Raw genomic sequence first — 17,978 nt, 5'->3', positions numbered from 1 at the left:
AGAGGAAAACAACAGAATGAGAAAGACTAGAGATCTCTTCAAGAAAATTAGAGATACCAAGGGAACACTTCATGCAAAGATGGGCTCGATAAAGGACAGAAATGGTAGGGACCTAACAGAAGCAGAAGATATTAAGAGGTGGCAAGAATACACAGAAGAACTGTACAAAAAACTTCAAGACTCAGATAATCACAATGGTGTGATCACTCACCTAGAGCCAGACATTCTGGAATGTAAAGTCAAGTGGGCCTTAGGAAGCATCACTACAAACAAGGCTAGTAGAGGTGATGGAATTCCAGTTGAGCTATTTCAAATCCTAAAAGATGATGCTGTGAAAGTGCTGCACTCAATATGCCAGCAAATTTGGAAAACTCAGCAGTGGCCACAGGACTGGAAAAGGTCAGTCTTCATTCTAATCCCAAAGAAAGGCAATGCCAAAGAATGCTCAAACTACCACACAATTGCACTCATCTCACACGCTAGTAAAGTCATGCTCAAAATTCTCCAAGCCAGGCTTCAGCAATACGTGAACCGTGAACTTCAGATGTTCAAGCTGGTTTTAGAAAAGGCAGAGGAACCAGAGATCAAATTGCCAACATCTGCTGGATCATCGAAAAAGCGAGAGAGTTCCAAAAAACATCTATTAACTGCTTTATTGACTGCCAAAGCCTTTGACTTTGTGGATCACGATAAATGGTGGAAAATTCTGAGATGGGAATACCAGAACACCTGACCTGCCTCTTGAGAAATCTGTATGCACGTCAGGAAGCAACAGTTAGAACTGGACATGGAACAACAGACTGGTTCCAAACAGGAAAAGGAGTATGTCAAGGCTGTATATTGTCACCCTTATTTAACTTATTTGCAGAGTACATCATGAGAAACGCTGGACTGGAGGAAGCACAAGCTGGAATTAAGGCTGCTGGGAGAAATATCAATAACCTCAGATATGCAGATGACACACCACCCTTATGGCAGAAAGTGAAGAAGAACTAAAGAGCCTCTTGATGAAAGTGAAAGAGAGTGAAAAGTGGGCTTAAAGCTCAACATTCAGAAAACAAAGATGATGGCATCTGTTCCCATCACTTCATGGCAAATAGATGGGGAAACAGTGGCAGACTTTACTTTGGGGGGCCCCAAAATTCACTGCAGATGCTGATTGCAGCCACGAAATTAAAAGACTTACTCCTTGGAAGAAAAGTTATGACCAACCTAGTCAGCATATTAAAAAGAGACATTACTTTGCCAACAAAGGTCCATCTAGTCAAGGCTATAGTTTTTCCAGTGGTCATGTATGGATGTGAGAGTTGGATTATAGAGAAAGCTGAGTGCCGAAGAATCGATGCTTTTTAACTGTGGTGTTGGAGAAGACTCTTGAGAGTCCCTTGGACTGCAAGGAGATCCAACCAGTCCATCCTAAAGGAGACCAGTCCTGAGTGTTCATTGGAAGGACTGAAATTGAAGCTGAAACTCCAATACTTTGGCCACCTGATGCGAAGAACTGACTCATCTGAAAAGATCCTGATGCTGGGAAAGATTGAGGGTAGGAAGAGAAGGGGATGACAGAGGATGAGATGGTTGGATATCACCAACTCGATGGACAGAAGTTTGAGTAAACTCCGGGAGTTGGTGACGGACAGGGAGGCCTCGCGTGCTGCAGTCCATGAGATCGCAAAGAGTCAGACACGACTAAGCGATTGAACTAAAAAGAGCTCCTAAATTTATTGTCCATGTAATTCATGGATGGCACTTTTACTAATCAGAAAGAAACACAGGGTTTCTCCTCTCTTTTACCCCCACAGGCTCTGCCTTCATCGGTCACTAATCACCATCTGACCTCTTGATTCTCTGCATCTTGCCCAGCTTACTGCCACAGGCTCCTGTCTGTGTCCACACTTCCGGTCTCTCCTTCAGATCTCTTCCATGTCTTCAAGACCACTTGTCAGTTTCTCAGTTATCTCCCCACTGCCTTTGAGATTTGATAACCTGAGCTCTTTACCAATGTTCAAAGCTTCAGAGGATCAGGCCTTTTACCTGCATTTCCAGGCTTGCTTCCTCCTCTCTGAATTCCTGCTGTTGGTTTCATTTTGGTAAAACAGCTTTACTGAGATGTATTTTACATATCATACTGTTCACCCATTTAAAGTGTGTAATTAATCCGTTGTTTCTTAGTCCATCTGCAGGGTTGTGCAACCATCACCACAATCTGGTTTTAGAACATTTTTGCCCCCACAACCCAGTAGCAGTCAGCGCCCCGTCCATCCACTCTAAACCCTCAGCCCTCTCCAACCACTGACCTGCACTCTGTCTAAGTCTCTTATCTTCATAAATTTGCCTATCCTGGACATTTTGCATCACATAACATGCAGTCTTTTTTTTTTAACATGTGGTCTTAACATTTTATTTTCTTCAAGTGTGTGTGTTTAGCGTCAACTTTTCCTCTGTCTGCGTTCTACTTGTTTCAGACTCTCATCAAGAATCCTAAAAGTGGTTACCTTTTGCAAACTAAGGTGGCAAAGCTGTTCCTTTGCATTTTGTATCTTTCTGTAGTTTTCCACGTACTTTATCAGTATTTTAAAAAATTATTAACAAGTTATCTGGACAGCGAGATTATCGGCCACTTAATTCTTTAACTCTCTGAAGAGAAGGGAAAAAAACCAAACTAATATGTTCTTAAAAATCAAAGTCATATAACATTCCCAAAACCTCTTTTCCCCTAGAACAGGAGTCTCCAACTTCTGGGATCTCACACCTGGTGATCTGCGGTGGAGCTGATGTAATAATAATAGAAGTAAAGTGCACAATGAATGTAATGCGCTTGAATCATCCTGAAACCTTCCTGTGTCCCTTCCCTGGGGCTTGTGGAAAATTGTCTTCTGTTAAACCAGTCCCTGGTGCCAAAAAGGTTGGGCACCGCTGCTCTAGAACGCGGTGTTCTCAGAGCACCTTGGGCTTACCTCAGTTACTCTCTGCCCCTCAGGCTGTTTGTCTCCAGTGGCGCTCCCCCAGGGGAACTGAGTAAGTCTGTGCCTCATTCCTGTGCTGATGCTGACTGGCAGGAGGCAGGCATCCGTGCTGAGTTTCTGCTGTTCTGCCTGCCCGAGGAGTTGTCATCCAAAATGCATTCTCAGACCCCACATCCCCCACCAATCTAGTCCTTACGGTCAGCATACCTTTTTATACCATAGACTTGGACATAGCTTTATTTCATCTGCTCTTCTCTTCCCCGAATAGACTGTAAGCCCCTTAAGACGCTGTGTTCTAGAGTCTCTGGGCAGGTCTACGGCTTAGACCCAGACTGTTGTGGTTTAGTTGCTAAGTCATGTCCAACTCTTTTGTGACCCCATGGACTAGCCCGCCAGGCTCCATGGGATGTCCCAGGCAAGGATACTGAATTGGGTTGCCATTTCCTACTCCAGAGGATCTTTCCAACCCAGGGACGGAACCCATGTCCCTGCGTTGGCAGGCAAATTTTTTACCAACGAGCCATCGGGGAAGCCTTGGGCACAGGTACATGATATCCAATTAAATTTTAGGTGCATTGGAAAACACAAGACAGTATATTGTCTGCATTATAATTCTAACTTTTATACTCTGTGTCTTTAGAGAGGGAGCCAGGGTTCTTTAATCAAGATCAATGCAGAAGCTGTGGAATTGCAGGCTTCTTTGTATAAAAATATTTGTTCCTATGAGCAGTGTTCACATAAAAGAAAAATGAAAAATATAATAAAGGATAGAGGTGTGTGATAGACTTTTTAGAGGTTTGGAGTCGTAGGTTGAAATAAAAAGCCCATGTTTTTTTGAGAGAAAAAGTCTGCTTCTCCCCCCTTGAATGTAGGCTGATCTTGGTGGCTTCTTTGATTAGCAGAAGTGATGTTCTGGGACTTCTGGGGCTAGGTAATAAGAAGCCTTTGTAGCATCTGACAGGCCTCTTGGAGCCCTGAATCACCAGGTAATAAACTACCGGGTGAAGAAGCCAGGGAGAGGGACCAGCTAGGTTCAGCCTTCGACCTATCCATTCTAAGCCATCTGGGACCTATGGACTAGCCCAGCCATCACCTGAATGTTTCCAAGCATTGCCAGTGGTGCTACATGGGGGCAGAAAAATGACCCAGCTGAGCTCTGCTGGAATGCCTGCTACAGAATTGAGATAAAATGGTGGTGGTTTTATTCACAAGGTTTTGGGTTAGCTACACAGAGAGCTAAAACATTGGGAATGCTGAATTCGTGGTTTAACCTCTTTTATTTCCCAGTGCAATGCATTTAGAAACAATATTAGAAGATATTAGGTTTTACTGCACCAACATCTATGAAAGTATGCTCACCTGAAAAAGAAATACAATAATCTAGAAAAAAATTTAAACTTTATGTTTTTGTAGTTGACTTTTCAAAAATGACGGTATACTCAAGAGCTCTCTTCAGAGTGGTTTTCCAATTTTACCCTCGTTTTTGGACTTTTCCATCAGAACGGTCACTTCTAAAAGTGCTTCCGCATAAGGCTGGACAATGGGATAGGCGGTGACCCATTCGTATTCTTTTACTTCCCTTTTCTTCACTTGAGGTTTCAGGAAAGGGGGAGCTTGTGCAGGTATTTTTTGAGCACGTCGCTGACCGTTTCTTTGCTCCGTGAGTTCTCTCCCTCGAATCATTCGCTCTTGATGTCCTTCTATCTGTTTCTTTGCCCAGGCCACCCTGAACTGCTTGGCCTTAGTTTTGTGTGTTTTCTGGATGTTTTCAGTTGAAACATCCTTCTTCAGGTTTAATACTTCGTGGGAAGGAACTTCATTTGAGATGCTTTGAGGGAGCAGTTGATAATTGTGGCCTCTGAGGCCTCTGGCTTGTTCGGCTCGGTGTACGTGTTTCTGAATCTGGTTCAGCTCTCTCTCGGGTACTAAATAGTGCCATTTTTTAGCATCTTCTTTCTTTTCATTTTGTGGTCCCCTTTCCTTTTCCTCTGTTTTAATTTCCCCTTCTGGAACCATTTTGTGATTGCATACTTCTTCCAGCATTTCCTGGTAGTGCTGATGATAGTATGCCTCTGCTTGGGCAAACCGGAAGTCAAAAGACATGGCCTTAAGTTGATCAAGTCTTTCACTCTCCTGTTGAGTCTTTTGGGCTAACAATTTCCTCACCTCTGAAGAATGGACACCACCTAAACTCTTGTCAAAGGGAAGTATTAGAACTCTTTTAAGTTGGCTGTCCTTTATTATCTATACAGGCCATGGCACAGTTCTCAGGTAGCCATTAGCCCTGCGTGGCACCCTCACACTATGTCCCATTTAGGGTCTTGTAACTTTCCTATCTTCCTCTTCAAGCCCCCACCCCTCCCCTCCCCCTGCATTCCCTTATATCCCTGAAAAATCAGGAGCAGGCCCTCAGGAACTCCTCCCACTGCAGGAACAACCCTATGCATCTATCCTGGACTCTGCTCAGGACTCTTTCACCTATCAAAAGCCAGTTCTGGGACTTCACTGGTAGTCCAGTGGTTGTGAATCCGTCTGCCAATGCAGGGGACACAGGTTCGATCCCTGGTCTGGGAAGACCCCACATGCTGTGCGGCAGCTAAGCCCAAGCGCCCTAGAGCCTGTGCTGTGCAACAAGAGAAGCCAACACAATAAGAAGTCCGTGCACTGCAACAAGAGTAGCCCCTGCTTGCTGCAACTAGAGGAAGCCCGCATGCAGTGATGAAGGCGCAGCACAGGCAAAATAATAAATGTCAGTTCTTCCACCTGTTTGTTGAGCTTTGAGAACTTCAGTTTACAATGATCAAATTCCCTTCCCTGCTTCAAAATTTCCTGTCTACTGGATCAATCCATCAGCATAAAATTATGCTTTAGAATACCTCCTCTTCAAACAAAAAAAGGAAAACGCTTCCTTTATGGCCCATCCCCTTTTGCTCCCCTTCGCTATGTAACTTGAAGCAGTTACCTCTTAAGTTTGGCTTCCACCCTCCCCCCATCCCCTCATCTGAGCCTGCTCGTGTCTGGGTCACCTGTAATCTCGTTTTTGTGGCTGTCACATGGGCCTCTCAGGAGCATTCTCCACAGGGGACCGCTCTCTCCTCCTTGGAATACTTTACTTCCAGGCTGTAGCCGAGGGCATGTGACTAAGGCTATGCTGGACCCCGGAGCTACTCCAGCCATTAGCCGAACGTCCCCAAGTAACTGAATGGTCCCTCATCCTCTTCCTACCTCATGGGCGCCCCCTCCACCTACTTCGCTGGTTGCCTTCTGCATGTACTGGAGGAAAGTGTGGCAGAGAAACTCAGCTTAGGACAGAGCACAGTCACACTCAGGCCTCCCTGGACCGAGACAGTCTTGATCATTCAACAAGTGAGGTGCCGTGTGCGGCCGGCACTGGAGTGGGAGTGAGCGAGACCGTTGGGGCACACAGGTTGCTCGGAGCTCACCTCCGCGTCTCCTGAATACTGAATACTGCACAGCCCCATGCGTCTCCTCCCCCACAGTGCTTCCTTCAGTCTTCCCCTCTCAGTCCTGTCCCCTCCAACTTCAAAATGCTCCCACCCTAGAGGGCAGCAGCCTCTGATTAGCTTCCCTGAATCCACTTCTCTCCCTCTCTCTCCAGCCCCATCAGACCGGTCACCCGGCAGCCAGCATGATCTCTGTGTTACATAAATCTGAACACACCACTTATCCCAGAAATCTGGGATAGCATCTTATTGCTTTGGGAGAAAAATCACAGACTCCAGGGTGGCATCCGTAAACTGGTTCCTGATTACGGCTCCAAACAAGTCTCTCAGACGGACTCCTTGCTCCCTCTGCTGCAGCCACACTGACTCTTCTATTCCACAAAAACTTTCCCATCTGAGTCTTTTCAGGTGTTCTTACTTTATATACTCTCAAACACAAAACATAGCAACTCTGACTAGGGTACATATGTATAGTTTTTAGGTTTTAGCCTAAGTGTCACTCCTTCAGACCTATAAACTCATTCAAATAAAACATAATTCCTTTCACGACCCTTCTCAAAATCTGCAGCCACTATCTGTTTAATGTCCTCATCCCTCACTAGACTAAGCCCTTGTGAGGGCAGAGTGTTTATTTTCTTCACTGCTGTTTAGCCAGCACCATTGGTGCTCAATGAGTCAAACAGTACAAGTAAAGCATGCTCCCTTGAAATAGCTGGGCCCTTTTTACCTGGGTGGTACATTTTTATGATTCTATGACTGGCTCCAATGTTCACAGTAAATGTATTTCCTCACCTTAATCTTCTTTTCTAATGGGGAGTGGGAACCTACTGCAATCCGAGGGTCTTGAATATTTTTGGCCCAGGCCAATCTAGAAGAGCAAAAAGAGAAATTATACTAGGACTCGGAGGAAGGTTTTGGGAAACATGCTCTGGTATGAATGGTAATGTGAGTTGATTTGGGGACTCACTTTTAATATGGAGCAAAAGGTGTTTCTGCGTGTCAATAGGCAGGGCTCTATGATATGTTTAATTTTTTTCTTTCCTTGAATCAAGAAACAAATGCGCTTTGGTAAAAGCATAAAAAAAGAGACAAATTGTGTCTGAGGTTGAAGCTGTCAATAGTACATTTACCAGTGGAGAGGTGAGGCTGAGTTATGATTTCAACTTCCACAAAACACGGTTTGTGTATATTGTTAGTAGAACAGAGAACTTGCCTTTGATGAGAAGTTGAGTTTTTAAAGTTAAGTCCATTTTAAGTTCACTTATGCATGAGGTGATAAACAATAGATTTAATCTATAAGTTATCATTAATTTCCAATAACTGCTATTTAATTATAACATTTCATTAATCTTGTAAAAGATTTAAATAGATGATAAAACAGTCTGACAGCAAGAAAGGGTGGTGTTTTTAATTTAATGCAGAAAAATAAAGCAGAGACATTGGCCACTGATGCTAGAGCACAATCCCATTTAGGCGTCAAGACCTTGCTTCTGAACCTGCTCAGTCAGCAAACAGGGTTCTCTGTTTAGCAATCTGGGTTGCAAATACTGTTTCTCTGACTTCTCTTAGCAAAAGAGAAGGATTTTATAACACAGAACTAGAAAAAAAAAAACCCCACTATTTGCTATTTAATTTCTCAAAGACTCATTTCTGCTTTCATATTTTTTCTTTCTTAAGCAATTCTTATATTATTTCCATAACAACATTATTTTAGAGTTTATCATACTCTAGGCATTGTACTAAGAACGCAAATAGATTCCTTTAGTTTTGCAAACAGCCTTATTATCCCCTATTTCATGGCCAAGTGGACTGAGGTGGAGCAGTGCAGTGACTCGTTAAAGGTCCCACGGTCTGTTTTGGAGGTGGGATGTGTCTGCGTGGCTCCAGACCATGTATTCTTTCCTGTGCTGCACCCATCCTCACACAAACGATACTCTCCTGCCTTTACTCAAAAAGTAAGGACGGTAATACCTACTGTTCTCCTGCACTCAGAGCCAACCATTCTGAGTCGGTCACCAAAGGAGGCTGTGAGGGTTGGGTCTGCACTGCCAGCTGCTCCTTCCGCAGCCCCCCACTGTGCCTTCTCCTCTGAGCATCGCTGGTTACTTCTGCTGCTCTGAGGGCCCCAGGCGGTTCATCTTTGGTGTCTTCTGCCTCAGCCATTGCCCTGTCAATCGCCAGCTTTACGAGCAACATCTCTGCTCTTCACTCTTCCTCTCTTGGCGTCCTCTTCTCTCAGCTCTAATCTCCCATTCTCAACTCTGCAAAGTCCTGTTTTCCAGCCATTAAAGTTTCTGGCCCTCTTGCAGATTTTTCAGCTACCTACTGTTGATCCTTCAGGATGCCTTGGTCTGATTTCTAGGGCAACCAGAAGCAGTCACAAGCTTTTTTTTATGTGTCATCACTATCCTAGATTGAAACTACTGTGAGGTGGTAGGTAGAGATAGCTTCTGCTTGGCAGGATGTGAGCTTTAGGGCGAGCTGGGCTAAATGGCCACAGACAGAAAGTAGAAGGGCCTGTGTTTTACACAGAGAAGTGTCCCAGTTTAGGGCAGTTAGAGAAAGCATCTTTCAAGGTAACAGGAGCATCTTTCTCCTTTTGGAATATATATTGTGTCCCTTCCATGGAAATAGAATTCTGGAGTCGGTGGAGAACCCTGGAGTGGATACTGTAGGCACAGTCACAGTAGCAGGAGGAGGTTGGACAAGTACGCAGGTGGGCAACTGCGTGGTCTCATTATTACTTAGCTGGCTGTCACTCACCTAAATACTGTTCCTGCAATGAAGTTTTGAGCTTTGATACTGTTTAATATACTTCTAGTCATATAATATTTATTAATATGTTCATAACTGGTCACTGAAGCAGCAGAAAAGACACCAATGTTTGAAATAACATTAATGAAAATGACTCTGCATAGACACATCACGACACCCTTCACCATACATGTGAGCGGCATCCATTCAAATAAAGTCCTCATGTAGCCCATTATGATGTCTCTAGTTCTTAAAAAAAAAAAAAAAAGTGAAAAGGAGAAAATACAGTGATTAATTACAACCTGGCTTTTTGTTCAGTAGAAATAAAACCTACCCCTTCTAAAACGTGCTGTTTGTAGAGATGCGCCTGAAACCATAGCCTCCAACTCATTCAGTAGTAAATGAGTTAACAAAGTAAATAAGGGTATTTTATGCTGAAAAAATAATCAAAGATTTCAAACATCAAGTCATGAAAGTATTTTATTACTGGTTATATTTCTGTCTCTTTAATCCGTGTTTTTATATTTAAAGTGGCATTTCCTGTAGATAACACTGTTGGGTCTCATTTTTGGCAATGGCAACCCACCCCAGTACTCTTGCCTGGAAAAACCCATGGACGGAGGAGCCTGGTAAGCTGCAGTCCATGGGGTCGCTAAGAGTCGGACACGACTGAAGCAACTTAGCAGCAGCAGCAGTCTTTTTTAATTGCTGTATTTAGACCATTGGTGTTTAAAGTGACCATTGATATAACTGGATTAGTATCTACCATATTTGTTGCTGTTTTCTACTTGTTGCTCTTGCTTTACCTTACTTTTGTCTTCCAGTCTTACTTTGCCGTCAGTTCAGCTGCTCAGTTGTATCCAACTCTTTGCAGCCTCATAGACTGCAGCACGCCAGGCTTCCTTGTCCATCACCAACTCCCAGAGCTTGCTCAAACTCATGTCCATTAAGTTGGTGATGCCATCCAACCGTCTCATCCTTTGTCATATCTTGCCTGTCATCCTTGTCGTATTTTGCCATAGCTGGTGTTAATTAAACATTTTATGATTCTATTTTTTCTCCTCTCTCAGCATAACAATTATATTTTGCTTGCTTTTTTAAATGGTTGACATTGAGTTTGCAGGCTATATTTACAACTAATACAAGTTCTTTTTCAAATAGCTACTATACAGGAAGTGCAGGTACTTTTTTATAACAGTATTCACAGTTCCTACCTGGTGGTGGTTTAGTCACTAAGTCGTGTCCAACTCTTGTGACCTCATGGACTGTAGCCTGCCAGCCTCCTCTGTCAATGGGATTCTCCAGGCAGGAATACTGGAGTGGGTTGCCATTTCCTTCTCCAGGGGATCTTCCTGACCCAGGAATCGAACCCTGGTCTCCTGAATTGCAGGTGGATTCTTTACCGACTAAGCTATGAGGGAAGCCCTCGTAGTTCCTGCCTCCTATCCCTTAAAACACTGCTATCACTCATTTCACTTATCTATAAGCTTGCATCCTGTATTATTAACTAAAAAATCTGTTACCTGTCAGATCAACTAAGATTTTGAAAGATTAATTGATTTTACCTCTCCATTTATTCCTTCTCTAATGCTCTTCTTTTAAAAGTAGGTCTGAGTTTCTGACCTATATTTATTTTCTTTCTGGGGAATTTCTTAAACATTTCTTGCAAATCAGATCTAGTGGTGACAAATCCCCTCCACTTTTGTCTGAGAAAGTCTTCGCTTTCACATTTGAAGGATAATTTTGCTGGATACAGAATTCTAGGCTGGTGGTTTCTTTCCTTTCAATACACTTCCCTTTCTTCTTGCTTGCATGGTTTCTAACAAGAAGACTGATGTAATTCTTATCCTTGCTCCTCTGCAGATAAAAATTTTTCCTCTCTCTGGCTTTTTTGAACATTTTGTCTTTGAGAATATGTTTTGAAGATTTTCTGCAGTTTGAACATGATATGCCTACATGCAGGGTTTTGGTTTTTTGGCATTTATCCTGATTGTCTGTACTGCCTCAATTTAAAAATCCAAATAAATTTAAATAATAGTTATTTCCCTGTCACACTATCCACATTTTAGGTGCTCAGCCGGGACACGTGGCTAGTGGCTACCAGTGAGTACATGCATGTATGCTAAGTTGCCTCATTCGTGTCTGACTGTGTGACCCCATGGACTGCAGCCTGCCAGGCTCTGTCCATGGAATTCTCCAGGCAAGAATACTGACTGGAGTGGAAACGTCTAGACAGAGGGGGGAAGGAGTCTAATCTGAGGTCTCCTGGCAGTGAGTGCCCCACTGAGGAAAGTGTCTTCTAGATCCCACCCTTACCTGAGACACTTGGTGCCCATATCTAGCTCCTTGTCTCTGCTCATAACACAGCTCTTTCCTAGCATGTCCCTCTTCTCTGTATTTAACTGCACACCCCTCCCAAACTGGCTATCTACTCAATAACACTTTATTCAAAGAAACACATTTCACTTTATTTTTTAAAATTTTAGTTAAATCAATTAACTTCTATTTTGGCTGTGCTGGGTCTCTGCTGCTGTACAAGGGCTTTCTCTAGTTGTGGAGAGCAGTGGCTACTCTCTAGCTGTGGTGCATGGGCTTCTCATCGCAGTGGTTTCTCTTGTTGCAGAGCCAAGACTCTAGGGCATGCAGGCTTCAGTAGTTGTGGCTCTCAGGCTCTAGAGAGCCTCAGCAGTTGTGGCACATGGGCTTAGTTGCCTCATGGCATGTGGATGAAGGATTGAACCCGTGTGCCCTGCACAGGCAGGTGGATTCTTAACAACTGGGCCACCAGGGAAGTCCCACATTTCACTTTAATGCAAGAATCACGGGTCTATCACCATGCAGAGTCCTTCACATCTTTAGTGTCTAGAATCGAACCTCACTTTTAAGTTTCGTAAACTCAATTTCACACTGTTATATAAACTGTTAATAGAACCAAACATGCTAGTGTTGCCAGCATTTTACTGTCCAGTATGAAAGTTAAAAACAAAGACAACTATCTATAATTGGCAGTTTCATAAATAAAAGGACATTCTAATAGTGCCCTCTTCTAACTACCCAAACCTCTGCCCCAAGATGGAAACTAAATAAAACTTTGCATTATTTTTCTCATTGGGGCCTGAAAGATGAAAACTTTGTGTCTAGTGAAGTTACTCAGTCCTGTCTGACTCTTTGCGACCCCATGGACTGTAGTCTACCAGGCTCCTCCATCCATGGGATCTTCCAGGCAAGAGTACTGGAGTAGGTTGCCATTTCATCCTCCAGGGGATCTTCCCGACCCAGGGATTGAACCCGGGTCTGTTGCGCAACACAAGTCCAAACCTAGTATTTGTCGATCTCTTTTCTTCTTCAATTAATTTTTTTAAAACCACCTTTTTCTCCTATTTGTCTTTTACTAGTTGTATGATCTTGGGCAAGTTATATGGCCTCTCTGGCCTTTGTTTCCTTTGCTGTCCAGGAAAGGACAAGAAATAATCACATCTGCTATAATAAAATGGACAACGTCTGTCTTTAAGAACATGGGTACTGAGATCTAGTAAGGAGCCTTTAAATCTAAGGAGTTGGAGGAGCTGGATAAAGCTAAGGTCTTCCTGCATGCTACATAGCTATCCTTAGGCTTTTTTTTCTCATTGTGTGAGGCACAGGTGACGCTTAGCAATATAACAGCAATATGACCTCTTAACAGGCAATGGTTTTTCCCGTGGTCATGTATGGATGTGAGAGTTGGACTGTGAAAAAAGCTGATCGCCGAAGAATCGATGCTTTTGAACTGTTGGAGAAGACTCTTGAGAGTCCCTTATACTGCAGGGAGATCCAACCAGTCCATTCTAGAGGAGATCAATCCTGGATGTTCATTGAAGGGATGCTAAAGCTGAAGCTGTAATACTTCGGCCACCTCATGCGATGAGTTGACTCACTGGAAAAGACTGTGATGCTGGGAAAGGTTGGGGGCGGGAGGAGAAGGGGACGACAGAGAATGAGATGGCTGGATGGCATCACCGACTCTGTGGACATGAGTTTGAGTGAACTCCGGGAGTTGGTGATGGACAGGGAAGCCTGGCGTGCTGTGATTCATGGGGTCGCGGAGAGTTGGACACGACTGAGCGACTGAACTGAACAGGCACATAGCCAGCACAGTGGGCCTTGGGGTCAAGAATGTTTAAACTGACTTCAAAAGTTTATCTGTTTATCTAAGTTTTATGATTTCACCTTTTTAAACATTGTAAAAAGATGATCAACTTTATGGCCAACAGGAGGAAAACATAAGGACAGACTGGTTTAAATTATTTGCCTATACAGAGTTAAAGATTAACAAATACTACTTACTTAGAGACAGTCACTCATTTTTATACTTTACTCCTGGGCCGTTACTCTTTGAAAAATCCCCTTTAAAACAGTGGTTGCAAACTGGAGAAACTGTGCACTTAATTCAGCTTATATACATGTTGTGTTTGGCCTGTACAGTTAAAAAGTTCTTTTAAAATAACATTTAAAAGCTGTACTAAGGGGAAAAAAAAATCTGACTTTCAGCTTCTGTTTGAAAGTTGCAAGATACTGTGGCACTGGGCACAAGGCAGCAACTGGCTCTGACATTTGTCTTCTTTAAAAGAGGGAATTGTTCAATTCGCCTATCCTGCCAATCCACAGAACACCTACATGTGTACTGCAACCTAGGGGATATTTAGTAAGCACCTGCTGGTTTGGAAGACGCTAGAATTGGCGAGGACAGTCTGAGATGTTAACTTTTAAACCGAGATCTGTAGGATCTAGAAACAGTGATCACGACCTCTGCGCCTCAGTTTCCTTATGTGTCAACTGCGGCTGACACCGTGCAGTTGTGGGAAGGGTGGGTGATGGAGTAACTGCGAAGGGCTGGCTTGAGCTCCGGGTCCCGGGCGGGAGGGCGGCACCGCGACAATCCACGCTTATCCTGGGAGACTCCCGGACCCAACACCGACGGGGGCCCCGAGGCGCTGGGACCCACCGCACCGGCCTCGCCCTCCACTCCTCCCCGCCGCGGGCCCCCACGCTCCGCCGAGGTCGGCCCCGGGGCGCCGAGAGGCGTGGCCGGCCCGCGCGAACCTGGAGGCAGCCATGGCCTCGATGGTGGAGTACAAGGGACTCAAGGCCGGCTACCGCTGCGGCTACTGCGACTCCGAGGACGGCAAGGCGTCCTGTGGTGAGTGGTCCGGCCAACGGGGTCGGCGCGGCCGCCTCGCGTCCAAGCCCCCACACCGCCCGCCGCGCTCCAGGCCCGGCCCTCGCGGTGGGGAGCGCCCAGGCCCTACTCCCCAGCTCCCGCTTCCCTTCCCCACGCGTTTCTTCCCAGACTGTTGCCCTTCACATTCTGTCTCTCGGTCTCACCCTTACCGAAGATGGCGGTCTCTTTCGGAGAAAGAGCGGAAATAGCGGAAGCCTGCCCTTGGTCAAGATGGCGCAGGCGGCTTCAGCGCCGAGGGCGCTCCCAGCGAGGCTCGGCCCGCTGGCGCCCGGGCGGCGCGGTGCATTGTGGGGTGGCGGCGGCGGCGGCGCGGTTGGGCTGGGCCGCGCGTCGCGCTTGAGGGGCCGGGGCCATGGCGTCCTGGGCCGCGCTTTCGCCCAGCATCGTGGAATATTTCGAGGGCGAGGACTTCTACCGCTGCGGCTACTGCAAGAACGAGTCGGGCAGCCGCTCCAATGGTGAGCGCGCCGGGCTGGTGGGCGGGGACGGGCGCCGGTGGCTCGGCGGCGGGCGGGTGTCCTGGGGGGCCGCGGCGTCTCGGGCCGAAGGGCTGGAGGCTCGTGTCCAGGCTGCGGCCCAGGCGGAGCCCGTGCGCCGGCCGGCCCTCGTGGAGCGAATGCGGAACGCGGCTCTGCCGGAGTGCCGTGGCGGTCAGAATTGGAAACCCCTGATGGAGCAGGGAAGCTTCCAGAGGCTCATTTTTCACACAGGCGGCCGGACCTGCGAGAGGAGCCCAGTGTGGAAACAGGTGTCCGCCGTCAGTGGGAGGCCGTGAAGCACACGGCTGCGGGGGCGCGCTGTGGCGTGGTCAGCTGCAGGCTGGCCTGCGGTTTCAGATGCTGCTGCCGGCGTGTCCCCGGGGGTCAGCGCAGGTCGCGGGGTTGCGGGACCGTGAGTGTCGGGTGCTGTCTGTGTGGACAGCTGTGTGTGTGTGTGTGTGTGGAAAACACACGTGCGTGGATATCCGTGGATAAAATGCCTCTGGAAGAATATACAAGAAACTGACGGCAGTCACTGCTCGCGAGGGGCCCCTGTTCGTTCTGTTGTGCTTGAAAATGGTACCAGGTGCTTGCTGTCATTTCTCCACCCACCTCGGTGCCCACGATAGAGCCAGCCTACAGTGCCCCCTCCCGTGATTCAAGTTTCTTTTGGAAGAATTTTTGTTCGTTTGTAAACAGAACGTCATGTTTATTTTCTGCAGTGTCATGCTTCGGCAAAAGTAATATACACTTATTTTAAAACAATAATCTAGCATATGGGAAATGGGATATCCATGGAGACTTAAATTTGGGTGGTTTCCGTATTTAAAAAAAAAAGTTTTGTCGTGCCCTGGGGCAGTAATTTGGGCGATGATGGTGTGTCCTTGTACTCATTAATTAAAAATGTTTAATAACTTTTAAAAATTAAATGTTTATTAACTTCTTGTGGGTGAGAGGCGGTAGAATGTAGTATAACACTGTCGTTAGTGACAGTTATAAAGATGAGTTAAAGTGAAAAAAATTTATGGTCTTGGGTTAAACCGAGGAAATAAGGAGGATGCAAATAACGAGATGATTACAGCCCAGGGAGGGAAAAACCCAAACGGTGACAGTGACTGCCTTAGCACATTAGAGATTTCTTCTCTTCTCTTTCAAATTTTAGTATTATGATTATACTATATATGTAATAAATTTATATTGTAGATTATGATATAGATTTATTATATATTATAACAATACAGTCTATGGAATTCTCCTGGCCAGAGTACTGGAGTGGGTAGCCATTCCCTAATCCTATGGTTGCATAATTTTTTCGTCATGTTGATAACAAATTAGAGTCTGTAATCACTTTTCTGTTCCAAGGCATTTGGATTACTTTCATTTTTTATGCCTAAAAGGAATATTGCTGTATGTATACTTTTGTCTTATTTTCAGTGTGTGAGACTATGCTGTAAGCAAATTAAAATAAGAATTTATATGCACAAGAAAACTTTTGCTTTCTAATTCTTCTGAAGAGACCAGCTTATTAAACTGTTGGGGTAATTATTATGGTTTAAAGGTGTGATGTAATTTGCAGTGGGGTCTTAAATTTATGATGTCCCAGAGACTATTGACTACTTCTTAAGTGCATGTGATCACTTTCTGTGTTTTATTTTTAAAATTAAGGTTAAATACATCATGTGTTTCATTTGTGTTGTGTATTGTGTTAAACTGAAAAGTACGAAGTTATGTGCAGACTTTGATTTCTCCAGTATGAGCTGGATTTTTTTTTTGCTTCAGTATTCACACTTTAATGCTTTGAATTTAGAAAAGTAAAAAGTTCCACCTGTTGTTATGAACATGGCTCTTATTTTTCAGGCATGTGGGCACATTCAATGACTGTGCAGGATTATCAGGATCTCATAGACCGAGGATGGCGAAGGTAAATGCTCTTAATATAAAGATCCTTCTGTTGGTACTTAGGTTCTTCTTATAATTGAAACATAGTATTTGCCTTTGAAATGTTTTCCTGTGGTTGGAAATAGGTTTAATAAAATTTTTATTGTATTTTGTGTGTAGAGATTGTTTTCTCCTTTTACAGATGTTTATTAGGAAAATTGCACAGATGTAGAGAGAACATTTTAATGAACTTCATGTACTAATCACCAAGCATCAAAAGTTGTTAACATTTTGCCAGTCTTGTTTCATCAGTTTTCCTTGCTCCCATCAATGGACTGAATGTGTCTCCCCCAGAGTTCATATGTTAAGTCCTATATGGAGGTAGGGCTTTTGAGAGGTGGTTAGGTCATGAAGATGGATGGGATCGTGAATGGGATTCTAGTGCGTTTATAGAGCAGACCACAGAGAGTTCCCGTGCCCCATCTGCCACGTGAGGATATGTAGGAAAGATGAACCAGAAAGCTTGTCTTCACTGGACATCATTTCTGTTGGCACCTTGATCTTGGACTTCCCAGCCCCAGAACTACCAGGAATATGTTTCTATTGTTTATAAGTCACTCAGTCTATGGTATTTTGTTATAACAGCTTCAGTGGGATGAGATATTCCGCCCCCCCCGCCCCCCTCCCCCAAAATTATTTAAAGCAAATTTCAGATATCATGTCATTATACTTGTACTAAATATTTGTTTCTAAGAAGGATTTTTTTCTCTTAACATAGCCACAGTATCATTACCATGCTTTCCAATTTAATGATAATTTGATGTCACTTGTTACCTAGTTTTGAGATTTTCTGCTCGTCTCAAAAAATTTTCTTTTACAATTGGTTTATTTGAATCAGGATTTCCTTAAGGTCCACATATTGTCTTTGATGGCCATGTTTTTTGGCGGCTATTTTTGTGTAGATTTTAGAATAACTATTAGGTAAGGTTCCTTACTTAAATATGAGCAGTATTAAGTGCCCTGTACCAGTACTGCACAGAAGACACGGATTGAGCACAGCAAGTGAAACTTCACAGCCTTCCTTAAACATAATAATGAGGCCCAGAATGTGGATAGATGTAGGTCAGATGTGGCAGGACTTTGTGTGCCATGATAAGGAAATTTATTTTTATTTTTTTTTATGGAACAGGGGAGCTATTGAAGGCTTTTACATCAAAGA

The 17,978-nt window shown here is 44.4% G+C and overlaps 1 protein-coding gene and 1 pseudogene across 11 annotated transcripts in view; one reads left to right on the top strand and one right to left on the bottom strand.

Moving 5' to 3' along the window:
* Positions 1 to 2,849: 2,849 nt before the first annotated feature.
* On the bottom strand, positions 2,850 to 14,786 carry LOC148776042 (RNA polymerase I subunit H-like; annotated as a pseudogene).
* The window catches only part of ATE1 (arginyltransferase 1), a 156,456-nt gene continuing 152,732 nt past the window's right edge, over positions 14,255 to 17,978 (top strand). For 5 of the 11 annotated variants that reach the window (XR_016038806.1, XM_055424505.2, XM_055424500.2 and 2 more), the window contains exons 1-2: positions 14,722 to 14,860; positions 16,739 to 16,802. Coding sequence is in view for 10 of the 11 variants with exons in the window: in XM_055424505.2 (XP_055280480.2) it covers positions 14,755 to 14,860; positions 16,739 to 16,802 (170 nt within the window). In the remaining variant the exon portion in view is untranslated. Of the gene's footprint in view, positions 14,361 to 14,721; positions 14,861 to 14,918; positions 15,151 to 16,738; positions 16,803 to 17,978 lie in introns of those variants that run through there. The other 6 variants (XM_088842386.1, XM_055424506.2, XM_088842385.1 and 3 more) reach the window with 3 other exon arrangements.

The sequence above is a fragment of the Moschus berezovskii genome, chromosome 12 (assembly GCF_049115385.1).
Source record: "Moschus berezovskii isolate FMDL1 chromosome 12, NW_MosBer_1.0, whole genome shotgun sequence".
Classification (NCBI taxonomy): domain Eukaryota; kingdom Metazoa; phylum Chordata; class Mammalia; order Artiodactyla; family Moschidae; genus Moschus; species Moschus berezovskii.
Note: the sequence above shows the minus strand (reverse complement) of the source record. Positions and strands in the feature narration are given on the sequence as shown.